General features: G+C 40.6%; 2 protein-coding genes across 2 annotated transcripts; one reads left to right on the forward strand and one right to left on the reverse strand.

The window, feature by feature from the left end:
• Positions 1 to 1,905: 1,905 nt before the first annotated feature.
• nptx2b (neuronal pentraxin IIb) lies at positions 1,906 to 6,186 on the forward strand (the record flags this gene model as incomplete). The annotated part of the gene is made up of 5 exons (XM_083993617.1): positions 1,906 to 2,346; positions 2,974 to 3,193; positions 3,794 to 4,038; positions 4,130 to 4,309; positions 5,903 to 6,186. 5 exons carry the CDS (start codon positions 1,906 to 1,908, stop codon positions 6,131 to 6,133), a joined length of 1,317 nt encoding a protein of 438 aa, XP_083849743.1. The 3' UTR covers positions 6,134 to 6,186.
• Positions 6,187 to 10,627: 4,441 nt separating this feature from the next.
• tmem130 (transmembrane protein 130) lies at positions 10,628 to 18,254 on the reverse strand (the record flags this gene model as incomplete). The annotated part of the gene is made up of 7 exons (XM_083993901.1): positions 10,628 to 10,768; positions 11,283 to 11,389; positions 16,689 to 16,891; positions 17,304 to 17,388; positions 17,698 to 17,843; positions 17,927 to 18,098; positions 18,182 to 18,254. 7 exons carry the CDS (start codon positions 18,252 to 18,254, stop codon positions 10,628 to 10,630), a joined length of 927 nt encoding a protein of 308 aa, XP_083850027.1.
• Between the last annotated feature and the right edge of the window lie 1,158 nt (positions 18,255 to 19,412).

The following is a 19,412-nucleotide window of genomic DNA, read 5'->3' on the forward strand; positions in this document are numbered from 1 at the left end:
AAGAAGTGCACTTTCCTTGAGACTGAGTCTGAATAACCAATAATCAACCCTGAAAATCTATTCTTGTATCTAAAGCACCCATGCACATTCACTTTTTATTCATCCAACTGCGCTCCTGGTTTCTGCAGAATAAGAGGATGCGTTCCGCCATGCAGGCAAACTGCACAGCATGTCTCCAGCTCTGTCAGTATATGGTTGTTAGTGGAAAATTTGATTTCATAATGACAGTGTCGTAGATAGTTTAATCAAAGTTGATTTTCTCATTTCCCGGAGCTGTTTATTATGAGTCATATGGTTTATCTTGAACCAGCAGGTAGCTTTTGTCTTTAACACCTGGAGACCAGAAAATAGGCATGATGTCAGAGTAAAATATTCAGTTGCACCGAGGGAGGCAGAGTCTGTCACTGATGATGGTAATTGGTTTGCACAGCAACCCCTGTGTTCTGTAATAGGTATGGTGTTACAGAATTTATAAAATATTGAAGGCTTACTTGACTAGTTTGCACAATAAAAATTCTTAGCTACATCTGTACAATGCTCTTTCCACCACTTACAAATAAAACCTGCTTTAATCATGCTTTTATGATGCATTATTATTATCCTTTTTTTTAATGAGTTAAAAAGTTAGTCGTTGAATAATGGCAGAATAGCCTCACTGATTGACTGGTGACTACAGGCAGTTTCTTTAATTTAACACTATTGATAAGAACATGAAAAAGGGCTTTTCCCTTTCAGATGGTTCAAACTGGCTGAACCTGACAGATCGTAGGCATATTTAATGGACATCAGCCAGTCCTGACAGTTAGCTGATCCCAAACACACTGGTAAGTATGAACGTGAGCGTAAGAATCATGGCTCTAATTAACCAAATAACAGCAATCCTGTCCTCATGTGATACGAGCTCCCTTAGGATGTCTGCTTTAAAGGCCAAAACATAATCTCAAATCCAAACAGCTTCTTTGTTTTGTTTTTTCTTCTCTTTCTTTTTGTCATCCCTGAGTTTCATTTATGAAAATCCACAGAGTATGATGGTGGATGCTCAAAGCACAGTGGTAGGTCTAGCAGTCTGCACCCCAGGCCTCATTGACCTTTCACTGGCAGGCAGGTAGCTGATACTAATTGTTTATCACCACATCCTGTTTCTTCACCATCTGGTTCATTGAAGAGACTCATCTGCCTTAATGACTTGTCATGGTTTTGAAAATGTGTAATTGTGGCTTTAATTTGGCTTGTAAAATACTTTCATATAGCTATTCTGATTTATATTCGAGCAAATATTACTCTATACCACCTTCTATAGCGCACACATATAGGCAACAATGAGGTAAATGAATCAGGGAAAGGGAAAGTGACCCATGTGTCTTTCTTTTTTTTCTTTTGTTTTCAGTCCCGGTGGCTCTCCCCTCATCATCAGCTCCATTGTTGAGATCATTAACTCCTCGCTGTCTCCATTGCTTAATTAACTCTCCGCACAAATTAATAATCTAAAGTCTGTCCCAGCCGGTCCGTGCCGTCATCCTACTACAACCAATCCAGGAGCTTCCACAGACGCCTTTTTTTGGTAATCCTCTTTTCCTTAGAGGAGCTGTCCGATCAGCGCCACACTGCGCTCTGCTTGTGCCAGGAATAGTTCCGTTTACACAAGTCACATTAACCGGGCTTAAAGTGACCCGAGTCGTTCTTTATCGGATTTTCTACTCGGAAATTTCTCTGGTTGCTGGTTAGGTATGGAGCTGCTTTGTAGAAATAGATATACATGATGTTTTCTTTGGAGTAGAGCGCGCTAGAGTACACTTTTGCGCACTGTACTTAAGGGTGGATATCATTAGAGAGTGTTAAGGCTTAAGTGGGAGGCTCTTCACCCCTGCCTGCCTTTCGTTTCCCATGGCGGTGAACGCTGCCGGTATGTTTTCACTTTTGTACGGATTGTTCTGTTTTTGTGCGCTGGTCTCGGGTCAACCGGCGAGCGGCCAGCCGGACGATGGGAAGCGGTACATCTGCCGGGCGATACCCCTGAGCGGCGATGCCAGTTGCCCCGTGACGTTGTTGCCCGAGCTTAACGCCGGGAGCCAAGAAGAGGAGCTCAGAAACACCGTCATGCAGCTACGGGAAACAATTTTACAGCAGAAAGAAACCATTTCCAAACAGGTTGGCACCATCAACGAGTTAACCACCAAACTGTCCCTCTGCGCCTCAGCCACCGACGACAGGAAGTACGACAAGGGGGGCTCATGGGGCAAAGAAAAACAAAATACAATGGGAGATGTTCCCAGAGATCCGAATGACTCAATTGATAGTCTTGGAAAAACCATGCAAGGGCTGAAGGACCGGCTGGAGAACCTGGAGGTAAGGTGCCACCAGTTGCGCAAAGGATATGCCACCCCTGTGCCAAGTCCATGCCATGCCATGCGTAAAAGCACTGTTTGTTTGTTAGTGCGGATTGATAGGATTAGGACACATTGTAAATGCACAGCTCAGCAGCACACCGGCACTTCTGAGAATCCTTAGTGGGCATGGTGGAGATCAAACACAGGAACCAGTGGGAAGAGATTAAATTTGTACCTGCGGCCAAAGTCAGAGTTCTTATCACATGTGTGTTTATATGTGAAGGGTGTAATGTGGTCTGTTGAAAAAGCTTAAAGAATATCTTTCTCACTGTATTTAAATGACAGCCTTACAACATGGAAGCTATAGGTCATTTAGATTGTTTATTTTCTGTTCTTCACATTACATGTGCTTTACATGAGCAAACAGAGATAGTTTCCATGGCTGATCAGGATAAGAAAACTGATCAGAACAATGCAGAAAATGCACTTTTCTCCAATTTCCACTAATGGAAAAATCCTGAATATATATTTAATGGCTTTTCACTCCATCACAGTGATGCAAGGCGTCACATCTCAGGAGACTCATTGTCCCTGATTATTCCTGTGTACTTCCTGCTTATCTTTGCTCTGTCAATCCCTTCCTTAGCAACATCAGATGCGCGCCAACGTATCCGGAGCTGCTTTCCCCAGTGAGCTCCGCGACCTGCTGCAGCGACGGCTCGGGGAGCTGGAGAAACAGCTCCTGAAGAAAGTCAGCAACCTGGAGCAGGAGAAGAGCATGCTGTCCAACGCCACAGCTGCTTACAGGCTGAAGACGGAGAGTACGCTGAACGCCCTCGTGGACAGGATCAGTGAGCTGGAGAAAGGTGCAGGAAAACACAGTCAGATCTACATCACCGACACTGCACAGATAGAATCATGATAAAATAGTGTATGGGGACAGATATAGCACATTAGTGGATATGCTGAGTGAATCGGAGAATGGTACATGATGCTACTAACGCATCCAACCTGGTTTTTCCTATGACACACTAATGGAAATGAAGCAGAGAAGGGCACTCAGGTGTATAAAGAAGTTGAGAGAGCCTGATGAATCAGAGACTGGCGAATAAAATAGAGAGACATGCATATTTTTGACATAAAAGGAACCTTTTGTCAAGGCTGCTTTTCAACCACTACTGTGTGTGTGTGTGTGTGTGTGTGTGTGTGTGTGTGTGTGTGTGTGTGTGTGTGTGTGTGTGTGTGTGTGTGTGTGTGTGTGTGTGTGTGTGTGTGTGTGTGTGTGTGTGTGTGTGTGTGCGTGTGTGTGTGTGTGTGTGCATATGAAACACAAAGAAAGGGGTTTTCACTCTTTCACTCTCAGACCGAGATTTACAAGTTTAAGAAAAGACCTCATAGGACACATCTCACCCTTAACGTCCCCGTCCCTGTCTCATCTCTCTTTCTCCCTGCCCGTCTCATTACAGGAGGGGGAGACTTCAAGTCCCCGGAGCAGTTTAAGCTGTCCCTTCCCCTGAGGACCAACTACCTGTACGGCCGCATCACAAAGAGCCTGCCAGAGATGTACGCCTTCACTCTCTGCATGTGGATCAAGTCCAGCGCCACTCCCGGCATAGGGACGCCCTTCTCATACGGAGTGCCGGGCCAAGCGAATGAAATTGTGCTTATCGAATGGGGCAATAACCCAATAGAGCTTCTCATTAATGACAAGGCAAGTTGTCTCTGGTTTATTATCAGTTCACCTGTTTAATGTGTTGTTATTCACATAACATCAACTAAGTCCAAAGTTTTGTGACCTTTAGGTTGCCCAGTTGCCTTTAGAGGTGCGTGATGGAAGGTGGCACCACATCTGCATCTCCTGGACCACGAGGGACGGCCAATGGGAGGCCTACCAAAACGGAGCGAAGCTGGGAACCGGTGACAACCTGGCGGCCTGGCACCCGATCAAACCAGGGGGGGTCATCATACTGGGGCAGGAGCAGGTAAAGAAGCCAAAACGTCTTTGAGAATGAGTCATCATGTTTGATGCGTCCCTGTGTCTCTTCGCATGTAGACATCAATCTGTGATGATCAAAGAAAGCCGCCACCTACCTGGAATATCATCTTAACAAAGACAGCAACACACACTCACAATTTACCATCAGCTCTCCATGTTCATATCAGCATGAGATAAACACTTGAAAGCCCAATGTCACAGAGCTCTGCCAGTAAGCAGTGTTATTTATGATGCTCCTTGTCCCTTTGCGAACTGCAAGTGAAAACAAGAAAATCAGCCAGAGCTAAAGCAGCAGTAATAAGACGGTGGCAGGTTATCATGACAAAGTAATTATCAAGACAACAGCAGACCTGTCACTGCACACACAAGCTGTGTTTCCCTCTGGACCAATCAGTGCATTATTAGCAATGTGGAAATGGAGTTTTGAGCTGCATCCTTCTGTATAGTTCTGTGAAAATCCACTCAGCAGTGTTTGAAAACCTCTCTGGCCACACGCTGACAACAAAGTACCAAAAGCAGCATCTGGTGAATTTGAATTTAGATGTGTGTTATATAAATGTCATAGTTAGATCATCATAAGAGTTGCTACAAGCATTCACTCATCCTCTGAATCAGTAGTAATAACTTTTTATCTAATGCCATCATCAGGTCGCAGTTTCCATTTGCCTCACTTACATTTGATTTATGCAGCAAATATCTTCAAAACTGATCACATTTCCATCACCCCATCACCCACAGCTGTGCTAAACATCACCATGTGCGTGAATGCTTACGTTAGCCTCTAGCTCAAAGCACCACTGTGCATAAGCTTGGCCTCGGAGAGCGGCTAGCGTGGCTGAAGACTGAAGTGTGATAGTGTTATTAAAATCCAATTGTACAAAATACACATTGCAAACTATGTCCTGTGTAAGAACAGTAGGCCTATGCATTAACAGTAATATACTTACACTGTAGGTTTGTGGAACATAGAGAGACAGTTTCACATTTGCATTTAAAATGCTGAAGGAAAGTAATGAGATACATAATTTCCAGAAGTTTAATCAAAATCCAATCAGTTGATCGCAAATTGTTTTAATCATTTGGATTTTTCATTTCTTATTTATGGAGTTAACAGTTTAATTTGAATTATCAGTATGTTTTATCCTCCAGCATGAAGTTCTGTCACATCAATCTTTTCGCTGCCAGGAGGAAAAATTCTGATAAAAGCATGAAGTCCCAGTTTAATATAGTGAGTCTAGAGATCATGGACTCAACTTATAAAATGCTCACCATGTATTAGTTTTTTAATCATAGATTGTAACCTTCCCCTAAAGGCTGCTAAGATCAAGATAGTCCCAGAAATGAGCATCAAAGATTTGACCTCAGTGTTCTTTCTGGTGTGTGTGCAGCCCAGATAAGTCTGAGGCAATAACACACATTAAACCCAAGAACTATAAGTTTAATCACCAGTCCATCCATTGTCCCACAGATGACCTCCTCCCCCTCACATAAAGATAATTACCTTTCATAATGGTGTTGTTGTTGTTGTTGTTATTGTCTGTGCGGTAAATGTACACCGTCCTGTTTATGGCCCTTACAGGATGTGGTGGGCGGGCGCTTCGACGCCGGACAGGCCTTTGTGGGCGAGCTGAGTCAGGTGAACATATGGGACCGCATTCTGAAGCCGGTGGAGATCCAGTCCATGGCCAACTGTAGTTCTTACATACCTGGGAACGTGGTCTCCTGGCTCGCCAGCAACGTGGAAGTCTTTGGAAGGGGAGCGTTCAAACGGCCCCTGGAGGTGTGTCAGGAGCGGCTGCCTAATGCTTAAAAACTGCCTCTGTGCTCCTCTCTTCATTAAGTGTTTCCATCCACTTAGAGTTTTTTTTTTATTACCTGCTCTCACTGATAGGCAGTTTATGGACTTGATGTTGGTGTCTGCTTTGCACAGAGATACATTAGGGATATGTGAACCATTTGAAAATCAAATACACTGTAAAAACTCAAAATCTTACCAAGAATATGTGTCTTATTTCTAGCCAAAATGTCATTTCTGATGTCATGTCAAAACAAATCAAATTATACTCAAATGAAGACTAGACTTAGACACTTTTTACTTCATTCAAGCATATTTTCACTTGAAATAAGTAGAAAAATCTGATAGTGGAGCAAGTTTTTCTTTCTTATTACAAGCACAAAAAAAACTTGCTTTCACTGGCAGATTTTTCTGCTTATTTCAAGTGAAAATTTGTTTGAAATAAGTGAAAATGATCTAAAAACAAGTTACTTTATAGGTGGTGAGGTGGAAAGAGATTAGTTTTGACTACAAATTATACATTTTGACAAGAAATAAGACAAATATTCTTGGAAAGTTTTTGCAGTGTAGTTACAGACAAAGTTGTAGACAACTGGATCCTGTAGCGATGAAATGTGGTAACACACCAAAGTGCAAATCTTTAATTCTGTGGAGGCAGAACAGTGGCAATCAGAGAGTTACAGTACAGACCGACTTGTTCTCCGCCAGGATTACGGTACTTTACAACTTCACTACACCCACCGTGGAAAAAAAAAAAGGTCCCCTCAGGTATTCCAGCTAACACCCACTTTGCCCCTCCCTCCACACTCGAAAGCTTTGAAGTAATGAAAATCCACCCTGGTCCAGCACAGACGCACGCGTGTGCTGCTACTACTACAAATACATCGAGGTCCAGACTAGCTGACTGTTTGGCAGGGGCATGTGAGCTGGTGTTTGCGTGCTGTGTGGGAGGAAAGATTAAAGGTCTGGCTAATGTTATGTCTCTACCTTAACTAGGAAATGGGCTTAGAGCCAACATCAATCAAACCTCTGATCCTGAAGTGTTCGGGTCATTTTTAAGGGGAAATGAAACTAGGGAAAAAACCACTTGGCACTTTAACATTTGTGTAGTAATGGAGCATACGTGCAATAGCTTTAACTCTCTGATAGAAGTTAGTGAAACCCTTAAGCTATTGGGAAGCTATTCTTCATTTGCATTGATACCAGTGATACTAGTGAGTCTATCACAGTGCTTTTCCTCCTGCCTTGTCCATTGGAACAAACTTGGTGAATCATGTTAAAAGTATTATTATTATTATTATTGATATATAAATCCATCGCTGCTGTGATATATTTTCATCTGGGATTTGTGATGTTGTTGCTGTGGATATTGTAACCAAGCATTCAACACAAAGATGTAACAGACTAGATCAAAACCCTCACAAATGTACATGGTGTACCTTAATCATTTGTATCTGTTGTGTAATTTTCCGTCATTTAGTGTCGATGTCTAAAAAATATTTGAGTTTAGTACTCCTATATGGCGTTAACCACATTGTCTTGTGGCCTTGTAATGGAGACTTAAGTGCCATTGAATGTTTTGTAAGTGGTGAAAACTATTTGCTTTGCCAATAAATATGGAAAATAAAGGAAACTACTGCTGCAAAATGAATTCACTAGTGCCTGTCTTTTGTCTATAAGCTATTACTTTGGATCTCCTTCCCCTGGCAGATGTCTACGCACATGGCAGAGTGTAAAATCACCTTTCGCTCTTATCAGCGATATCTGTCAAGCTGTTAAGGTGACACAGGAGTGACATGAGCAGTTAGTACCACAGGCTGAGCAGGGTCTTTAGACTCAGAAGGCTTTGGTCAAGACAACAACAGGTGTCCTGGGTGGCATTAGCAATGCTTAACAGATGAGAGAGGCCGAAAGGTCAGGGGTGACGTCACACACAGACTCCCTTAGACCAAGCAAGTTCTTCAAACCACACATTCCTCTGAAAACATATTATTTAGGACTCAACATTATAAAGGGTTTTGTTGTGGCAGCCTTGTCAAGTTGTCATGTACTTCAAAGTTTTCCTATTTTTACATCATTTATTTAGCTTGAGTGTTCATGCTCCATATATATATGCACACACATAGGTTCCTCTATTCACAACATGTCATGTTATAGCCTTTTTTCTGTGGGGAATAACATGAAAGCCCTCATTTCAACTCAATCAATAATATTCATGGGAATGGAAAAGATGTCAAATGGCGCCATGTATCTGTTCAAAGTTTAGCAGCGTGTGTTTTATGTCTGATGTTACAAAGCTGAATAAATGGTTAATGGCTGATTTTCATTGTGCCATTTTAAAAGTAATGAGCCATCAAAATGATAATAAATAATAATAAAGTTTATTAAATTTATATAGCACTGTTCACAGACAACAGAAAATATAAAAGGTGTTTCAGCAGTCCACACAAAACAGACACACACAATGGTACTGTATACATAGACACAAGTATTAGACTGGGATAAAATTCAAAAAATGAAAAGCTAAGAACATAATGACAAAGGTTAAAGGTTACCCAAACGCCCGCAGTAGAAACACAAAGCTGAGGTGTAATGAATAATTCTTACAAGAACATTAACTTGAAACTAAAACAGCATGCAAACACAAAACTTAACAAATAAATCAATGTCACAAGGTGCGACAGAAACAAGTTGTGGAGCAAAGGTAGAAATAATGATGTGTAAAATGGAACATCACAGATGGATGTGTAAGTGGGCTTGGCAGTTTCATTATTGACTGGAGAACCACTTGAAATTCACATTAGTCTGGGAAGCTGCACTCATCATTTTTTTGTATATCAACAATGCAACAAATGTGTGTTACATTAATAGGGGCGCTTGAAGTGACTCAGAGAACCGTGCAGTTCCTGTACGTGTTTAAGCATTTGTCCACTCGTTGTTTTGGTCCTGTCCCGCAGCTTTAATATTTGTTTTACCCTCACCGTCTCTGTTTTCAGCACTAAAAACACTAAAAACCCACTGCACACTGTCTGCACACTGTCAGACAGACACGGTTAGCGGCTGGCTGATGAGCTGTGGGTAGAGTAGCTAGACATGACTCTAACTGAATTCTAATGGGTTTGCTGAAAATGTAAATAAATAACTGTTTGCTAATGCGTCCCCCATATGAGTTTAATAAAGTTTATACTGGATGCCAGTGTTGTGTTCACAGCTTAGCTACCCCCAAATGACCAATTAAAAAGAATCTGTCGATGCAGCTTGAATCACAGTGGTCGTGTTTTAGTATTAGGTAGAACATTTCCAACCTGAGAGCTCACAGATATTATTCCACCCACACTGTTGTGAAGACATAATCAAGTTACACTATTACAGAAACACAAACAAATTGCTTCAACTCACTTGTCCTTAATATGATATTTATGGTGACAGTTATGTTTGCTGTTGTGTTGTGGGGAGGAGGTGGAAAGATAACTTACAGATAGGGTAAAGCAAAGGCCTTGTTTTATGTAACATACCAGTGACTTTACAAACCAAAAGTTTTTCACCACAAGGTCGATTCTCAGATAGAAGTGAGGCGTTCGCCGCAGCACCTGCAGCTCCTAACCGCATCTCTGACAGCTGGCATTCATCAGCATCCTCACAATTAATAATGTTGTGACACCTCTAGCCGAGGACAAGCTGTCATTAAACACCATCAAGGTACTAAACAGCAGAAAACTGATCTGATTGACGTCAGCGCTGTGGGAAATGATTCAAGGATTCTGTTTTGTCTGAGCTAATCCATCTTTTTTGTTTGGCTAAATCAGCTTGAAACACTTTGATGTTTCCTCACTTAGTATAATGTCTCATATATTGCAATTTGACAGGATAGGCCCCTGAGGGTTTGTATCTATCTATCTATCTATCTATCTATCTATCTATCTATCTATCTATCTATCTATCTATCTATCTATCTATCTATAGCACTGCACAAGAAACTTAATACAAATGGAACATACTTTAATTCTTTATCTTGAAAGCAAAGCAAAGCAATTCCCAAATTTACACATCAATATGAAAAAGAAGACAAAAAATAAATGAGCAGTCTGGTGCATTCACAGCATGACCTGAAATTAAAACTCATTGTTTAAACATGAGCTGCACTTGAGCCATGAATTTATCATGAGATCATCTGAATGTCAGCCTGAGCTCAGATCACTATCACCTACTTTAGAAAAAATGCACAAGTATTTACAGTAACTTACTAAGCAAGATCGACTAAACCTATAATTTACACAGCTTAGACCATAGTCTTAAACAGGCACTGCGCTTATACAACGTGATTTATTAAAAATCCGTATCAGTCTATATGTTTTGCACAGATTTTTACACATCTTTTATGGCGATATGTAATAAGATGACAAATAGTACTATTGCAAAAGTATCATTGCGTACTCTTCTGACAAAACAAGTCTAGCAACAGTTGCCTACACTGTAACACAGATAGCAGACAGATAAGTGTTTTGATGGTTAAGATGAGTACTGAGTCCCATACTGCAGGATAAGTGGCTCTTTCTCTCCTCGTCCCTCGTTGGCAAAGTTGAAGAGAATCGTGCTTTGATCATCTGCGTCTTGGTTCTTCAGGAATAAAGCATTACTGGCAGTTGCAATCTGCAAAATGACATTGATACAGACAGATGTCAGTCAGTGAAATGTCCTGTTGTTTTTTTTAATTGTTTTTTATTTTAGATTAAATAGAATTACATAAACGTCAATTCAATATTCACTGTGCATTGACTTTTCCAGGTGTTTATACACTGCACAGAATCAGGTGTAATTTATTTCTGGGCTCAGACAGCCTCCTTGTGGTCATTTACAGCATTCAAGTGCAGTCACTGATTCTGTCAATTACACTTGAAATACTTTACGCAAACTGATATAAAAGAATTATTTAATATTAACCACCATCATTTTAACAACAATTTATTACGTAATATGGCCTGGAGGATCTTTATCTAAAATGCTGAACCCAGTTTTCTAATAAGTATCCTGTCATAATCTTTTAACCCAAAATAATGACAAGTTACACTGTCTTGTTCATGTATGATAATAATAATAATACATAATAAAAACATTTTATATAGTTCACGGCAAGACAGAGCTACAAATTGGGTCCTTTAGGTACCTGAAGTCTGTTGTAATGACGAGGGCGGCAGGCGATGACTGTGATGAAGGAGAAAGTTGCAACCAGAACAGCGGCACATGTCAAGATGAAGAACATGTGAGGGTTGGCTGAAAATAACACAAAAACACACGTGTTACCTGTGAATGCAGTAATAAGTAAGTACCTGAGTGAGAGGAAGAAAGCTGTCATGTAATATGAAGTCCAGCTTTTCTCATTTTCAATGTAACTTCCTACTTAGTTAGAAACTGACATTAAAAGCTGGTTATTGTGATTTTCTGTTGTATAACAGCTTCAGTGGAGTCACAGAGGCAGCTAATCCATTGAGCACAGTAGATGTGCTGACCAGTCAGCTTGCTCTACTCTGATATGCCTGGATTCCTCCATTTTCACTGCTGCTTCTCTCTCTGTGGAACTAAAACAGATAAATGGCACATGCAAAGTTTTATCTGAAACACCTCATGACCACTCATTTCAGTTTCAGGAATGCTTTTGATAAATAGAAAAATAAAAACATTTAGCTGTGTGCATCCACTACTATGAATCATCTTGAGGGGACATTGTGACTTAGATTTATTCTTATTCATTCAAATAAAACTGTGAATAATAACGAGTCACATCATTCTTCTCTGAGATATTAAAGAAATCAATTTGGTAAAGGATGATTGGTAACTCTTTAATCTAAGGACAGTGTAGTTATTATAGTAGCCTGCCTATATAGTAAAGTAAATAAATTGCATGACTAGTCATGACAGTCAAGTTGGCCATTAACTGTGTAGTAACAATGTGGTAATGTGAAGAAATTGCCATGAAAAAGCAATCTAGTAAAGTCAGAATAATTCCAGTTTGGACTTGTTTAATTACTGTGAAACTATTAAGTAATTAGGGAGCAGGGGGTAAGACTGAAGCAGAATAACACAGGCAGGTGGGTAATTATGGATTTTCTTTATATTAACAATAATAAACTGTATTAGATCAGAGGTTGTTAAGAAACTAGACTAGTTTTGTTCGTCCCTTTGCACATAAACACTGGAAGTCAATGGTAATATTCGCCACTGTTATTCGCGTATGTGTGGCCGCATGCCAGACATGATGTGGAAGCACCAGCAGTGTTTTAGTAGTTACATAGAATTCCTCTAGGGGTCGACAGAAGTTAGTTTAACCCTGTCTCCTCTAACTGTTGCTATCTATCCATCTACATAAAAATTAACACCAAAATCTAATCTCACGGGACTTCATTTTTACTCTAGGGCTAAATGATCAAGCCATTCATAGCCTATGCCTGTGTAGGAGTCACGAGCAACTTGGTTAATTCCAGATAAACGGGGGTTAGGGAGAGAAGTCTCAGCAATTTGACATATTTTAGCATTTAAAAAAAGAACGGAATAGTTACTTTTCCTGGTAATTAATTACTTTTATCAGTAACCCTGTTACTAACTCAGTTACTATTTGGGGAAGGTAACTAGTAACTATAACTAATTACTTTTTAAAAGTAACGCGCCCAACAATGAACATGTCAGCATAAGCTATGATGTCACAGTCGCTTCTCAGTGACAAAGCAAAAAACGTGATGTCATGTAGAATTCAACATCAGCTGTGATGTCACAGTCTCAGTCCTCTGTGCGGACTTCAAAGGAAAAAAATGTGATGTCATAAAGAATTCTCAAAACTTGTAAATAGCCCCAGAACTTATAAGGCTGTTATTTACAGGCTGGTATCCGTGTTATTTAGTCACACAGTGCAAGAGTACGTCAACATCACATCATAATTTGTTTTGTCACAAAAATGTAAAGTTATTCTGAAGTCATAGAGAATTTTAAAACCTGTATATTTACCCAGAATTTTAAATTCTGGTATATACAGGCTGCTATCTGTGAATCTCACATACACTGAGCCAGAGTATTTGGTCTTCAAACGTACCACGCCATGGCTGGAAGAAAATTCACTTGGGCAGAACTTGCAGAAGCTGCCGAGCAAAGTCCTCCAAACCATGAGAGAGGACAAACTCAAGCATGTCCCAATGAGATGACAGTCTCCTGGAAGAAGATGGGTCAGAGGAAAGAACTGCACCTAGGGAACAGGGAACTGGAAATGCAGTTGGAGGAAATGACAGAGAATGTCAAAGAAAAGGACATTCAGATCCAGAAACTCAAGAAGGCTAAAGATATGTATTTGGACATGTTCCAAAAATGCTCAGATGATCTACAGAGACTGATAGAGAAGGACACCAAGGACAGCAGTTTGAGGAAAGTGGAAGAGTTGGAGGAGGTAATAAAAGTCCTGAAGAGAGAGAACAAGAAGCTGCACACAGAAAGGCTCATCCTGAAGGAGGTGTCCCAAAGACAGCAAGAAAAACACCAAGTCCTTCAGGATGAGAAGCTTACACTGCAGTCCACAAACCAAATCCTGAGGGAAGAAAAAAGAAAACTACAGGCACAAAACCAGGTTCTGCAAAACCTCCAGACTGCCAACGACATGTTGCAGATGGAGAGAGAAAAGCTCCTGGCAGAAAACAACAGGCTTGACACAGAGAAGAGACACCTCCAAGAAAACAACAGCATGTTTCAGGTAGAGAACACAGAACTGAAACATGACAACAACAGGTTTCAGTTGGAGTGGAAAAACCTCCAGGAAATCAATAATGTCCTGCATGCAGATAGGAAAGTTCTCCAAGACAACAACAACGTCCTACAGGTGGAGAACGAACACCTGCAACAGGACAACAACAGGCTCGGAGTGGAGAGGAACAACCTCCAAGAAAAAACCAACATCCTTGAGGTGGAAACCAAAGAATTAAAACAGGACAACAACAGGCTCGGAGCGGAGAGGAACAACCTCCAAGGAAAAAACAACATCCTCGAGGTGGAAACCAAAGAATTAAAACATGACAACAACAGGCTCGGAGTGGAGAGGAACAACCTCCAAGAAAAAACCAACATCCTTGAGGTGGAAACCAAAGAATTAAAACAGGACAACAACAGGCTCGGAGTGGAGAGGAACAACCTCCAAGAAAAAACCAACGTCCTTGAGGTGGAAACCAAAGAATTAAAACAGGACAACAACAGACTCAGAGTGGAGAGGAACAACCTCCAAGAAAAAACCAACGTCCTTGAGGTGGAAACCAAAGAATTAAAACAGGACAACAACAGACTCAGAGTGGAGAGGAACAACCTCCAAGAAAAAAACAACGTCCTTGAGGTGGAAACCAAAGAATTAAAACAAGACAATAACAGGCTCGAAGTGGAGAAGAACAACCACCAAGAAAAAAACAACATCCTTCAGGTGGAGAAAAAACACCTGCTGGCAGACAAGAACCTTCTGCAGGTTGAGAAGGGAAACCTGGAGGACCAAAAAAGAACACTGCAGCTGGACAAGCTGGCTCTCCAGACAGAGAAGCAACAACTGGAGAAGCTGCTCCTGAAGATGCAGAAGAAGAAGAGACGCTTCTGGTTCTGGAAGAGGACCAATGAGGAGCCGGAAGGAGGAAAAGCAAACGAGGATGAGGGTGATGAGAATCAGGTGGTAGAGGGGGCTGCAGCAGCTCCATCCACCTCCTCTCTCCACCCCAACACCTCCTCTCTCCACTCCACTCTAGAAGCTCCAACCACCTCCTCTCTCCACCCCAGTCCACTTTCCTCTGGCTCGTCTTAATATCTCTCTCTCCAATCAATTCTATCTCTCTCTCTCTCTCTCTCTCTCTCTCTCTCTCTCTCTCTCTCTCTCTCGCTCACTCTCTCTCCAATCAATTCTCTCTCTCTCTCTCTCTCTCTCTCTCTCTCTCTCTCTCTCTCTCTCTCTCTCTCTCTCTCTCTCTCTCTCTCTCTCTCTCTCTAAAAAAACCCAAATAAAATACCAAAAAAAAAAGTTTTATTTTGTGCGTGAATTGCGGGTAATTATCTTGATGTTTTCAGGATACCACGATAAAAAAAAAACAGAACTCATACTTTTACAGTAAATTCACTACTTCGTTGAAAACTGTTTCAAACTGTCAAGTATTTAACAAAACTGTGCTTCTACATATTTTTGCACAGAATTTAATAAGGCTGCCCCCAAATAGTCGACCAAGCAAAAAACATTTAGAGCCCTGTCTTGTCAAAATTACAGTAAGTCAAAATCAATGACTGAACTGTATATGAAAGGCTAGGACTTTTAATTTGAAGGGCCAAATCTTGTGACAACCCTAGCCTATGTATGTACCTTGGAGTAGTTCAGCTTTCCATTTCCAGTTTTTATTTACTTTCGGTACCTACTAATTTTACACGGTTAAGTAGGAAAAAAATATAGCCTATACTTTTTTCTTTTCTTTTTTTTATAGTTTTACTATAATTGGAATAAAAACAGGAATGTGTCTGAAAACAAAATTATTCCAATTATATGGGCAACCGTGTATATACAGTAAAAGGGGGAAAAAAATAGCAACCAAGTAAAGTCTTTCTTTCCTGATTGATTTGAATGTCTTTTTTTTAATCGTTTTTGTCATCTTGAAGTCTTATTTTGATAAATAAAATTGCTTTGCCTTGTTCACCCTGGGAAATTTTATACTTTTCCTGGTTAAGTTGAGTGACATCTTGTGTGTGTGTTCATGTTTTGATATTGACAGCCATGATGCTATTGTCAGGTCAAAATAAAAGTAGTGTACTCTAGAGGTTTTAGAGCAGTAGGGAGTCCCAGCTGACAGCAAAACCTGTTAATCATCTCAGGGTCGTTCACAGCGTGAAGTCACATGGGAGTGTGTGAAGTTTTTTTAACGTCACATGACTCGGATCAGGAGTTTGGTGATCAATATGGCTGAAAATAGCATCAAAGGTAAAGTGGTGTAACAAGATGCTTGGCTACAGTAGCTTTGAAAGTGATGTTTGTTCTCCAGGTGATGTTGTAGTTGCTCTAAAGTAGCTGTCAAATTAGCTCCCTCTTTATAGCACACTTTAACCCATTAGGCCTCTCTTCTACAGACTGGGCTGAATAGGATCAATAACAGAAACATGGATCATTCGTGGTTTTATTTAGCAAATGTTTGAATTGTTTAATAGGCTAACTCTAAAATGGTCAACAAGACTTAATTTATTTTCTCTGCCCAATTCCTAAACTGAGTTTCTGTCTTTTTTGTTTCCCCTCCTCCCCCTTTTATCCCCCTCTCCACCTTTTTGTTATGGAAAGTATAGGGGGGGGGGGGGGTCCCATTAAGACCTGCTTACTTACTACTCCAGAAATGATGGTGAGATTAGAATTAAACTTATGCCAAGAGCTGTCTCCAATGGTGCAAAGCAACACCAATGGCAACTGCTGTGTCTGACTGCCACATCTTTTCTTTTACTGAAGTTGCTACCCTTGACATTTTCATTATGTCAATTGGTCAGGCGTATGTGTGTGTGCGTGTGTGTGTGCGTGCATGCGTGCCTGGCCACTCACTGTTTCTCTTGACATAGAGACTGAAGGAGGTCTCCAGCTTGCTGACGTCATTACGAATGCTGATGTCCAGGCAGTGGACGCCAACAGAGGTGAAGGTGTGGTTCAGTTTCAGGGTGTTTTCATACAACATGGTCAGCGTGCAGACCCCCGTTGTGTCTGGTACACAGTTAGGCAGGAAACGCCAGCACACCCACATGGGCGGACTAAGGACACACACAGATTATCATGAATATATATTATCATTATATATAGATCTTAAATATGAAATGAAGAGGAAAATAGGCAGAAGAATAATGGAGTCTTTTTCAAATTGATCAATATGATCTCAGGTCTTTCTTGTAAAAAGACATTTTCTTTTATCTCAATAGGATTTCCTGGTAATATAAAAGGAAAAAATAAATAAAATAAAAATGATTATTTCACACTTGTGCCTATTGAACACATCACATTTGATGGGAAAAAATGAAATGGAGTGAATGATGAATCTCAAGTATCTCATAAAGACATCTGCAGGAAAATTAAAGTGACTTCCACAGGAGTCCGGATAAGATATCTATTCGGTGCACAGAAATTGAGTGGAAGGAAAGAGAAATGAACAAATCAAATGCAGCTTACCTCCCGTCGACGTGAAATGCCAAGCTGGTGTTCTGAGACACCTCATAATCTGAAGGGCCCTTCAGCTCGATTTTTTTGATGGCATCTACAAAATTGATTTCAGTTATTAGTCAATTCAACACTTAGACAGAACTAAACACTGGACCTAAACACAAAATTGCCTCTAATTTAAATCTATTACAAGGGTTCATTTAGTATTGAACATGTAATGGCAGCTACATCAGATCACATCGTTGATGCTGACAGATTTTTTAGGGATTTTTTTGCATTCATTACCAAGCTGGTCATGAAGTCTGTCTTGGTAACATTTGGTAAAATTGTACTTGGAGAACCTTGTCATCTTCTAAGGAACTTAACAAGTTGTTGATGTATTTATGAGTGTAAAACTACAAACCGAGAACTTGAACTTCTGTGGAGTAGACCCCAGTGATTGGAGGAGAAGATTTGTTCACATTGACTCCCACTTGTAGCCGCAGAGTATAGTTCCCTGATTCTGAATAATGATAGCGGACGACTGGCTCTGTCCCTTGGATCACTTCTCTGCGTTGGAGATAGAAGGAAGTATGAATGACAAAGAAAGGCATCCCAAGCCGTAAATGTAAAATAATGAGGTATCCTCATACCCATTGCCTAAATCCCATGTGTATGAGAATTTTGCAGTGCTGAAATTCTTCTGAGGATCAAAGAGCTCAAACATGGTCTCTGTGGGAACATCCGACGCCAGTTCTCCAGTATCTCTCACATAAGTGGCGTTTCCCTCCATTTGATAGAAAACCAGCTTCCCAGCAATATTTTCTGTTCAAAAGGGGAGATATAGCTGCTTTATGATGAAGTCACTATCACTGTATAAGAAATGAATAAAATAAATGATGACCTACCCAAATCTGTCAGTGGGTCTGCCGTCTCTGCCACACCCAGGAGGACCAGGAGAAGAAGCTTCAAGATCCACATGACATTTTTTCTGTAGGAATATGTCCCAAAGTTAAAGTATGGATTTTCCGAAAGGTTAAAATGTCTCGAAAGAGGCAGATTTGTAGATTTACCTGTCCATATCTGCTGGTCCTCTCCCTGTAGATCAGTGGAGGACCTCAAGTAGGAATAAAGTTAATGCTGAAAGCAGACTGATTAGACATGGAGGAGAAGGGGAGGTTGTGGTGATGTCGGAGATAAGAGCTGTAAAGCCTTGAAATTGTCACCATGCGTTTCAGTCATGTGGTTAAGAAAGAACAACCATCTTTTGAATAGGAGGTCACATTCCTCTCAATGAAATGGGACATCTTCTCACGTGTTGCAGGTTGTTTTCTTTGTGTCTATGAGACAGAAATAAGACCTGAAGACTAATTTCCGGGCACTGTGGAGGTGCCACATAATATACATACAGTAATGTCCTTGTATGAAACAGGACATATCCACACGGTGGCACTAAAACCCAAGAATTACACAATCAAAAAGTTATAATTTGTTTGTGTGACTATTCCTAAGCTTGTTAACATGGAATTACTGGGTAATTAAATGTCTGAAACCAAAATAAGGTGAACGAAAACCTCCAAAGACCCCTGCTTTGAGGCCAGTCATGTTTTCATACATACAGACTACAGTACATTGTCACCATCTTAGGAATTTACTTTACTTTTGCGCAGGATTTGTAGGTTATTAATGATAATAAATGATACTGACACACTAAGAGGTATGTAGATTTAAACCAGTCATGATGCCTGCCATTTTCAGAAAAATCAGACTGGAATTGATGCACCAAATGAAAGCCTATATCACCCCCATCAGGCCACATACGGTCATGTCTTTCAGTAAATACCAACCCATGCTTTTAAAATGAACTCTACCCCATGTAACCCTGTGATTGTTTATAGCCTACATCTGGCACATATTGTTTTGATAATGCTACAACCTATTTTTACACAGACACACCTATAGAGTACATCTTTCCTGCATAGGCTACATCATTCCCAACATATTGGAACGCTTTAAATTAGATGTTTGTGGTCACATCACTTATTCAAGACTGACAGCAATGGAATGTAACAGAGTACATTTACATAAGTTGGTTATTGTAGTCTTACTTTTGTTGGCCCTGTGCCCACAAGGTGGCCA

The sequence above is a fragment of the Trachurus trachurus genome, assembly GCF_905171665.1.
Source record: "Trachurus trachurus genome assembly, chromosome: 19".
Lineage (NCBI taxonomy): Eukaryota > Metazoa > Chordata > Actinopteri > Carangiformes > Carangidae > Trachurus > Trachurus trachurus.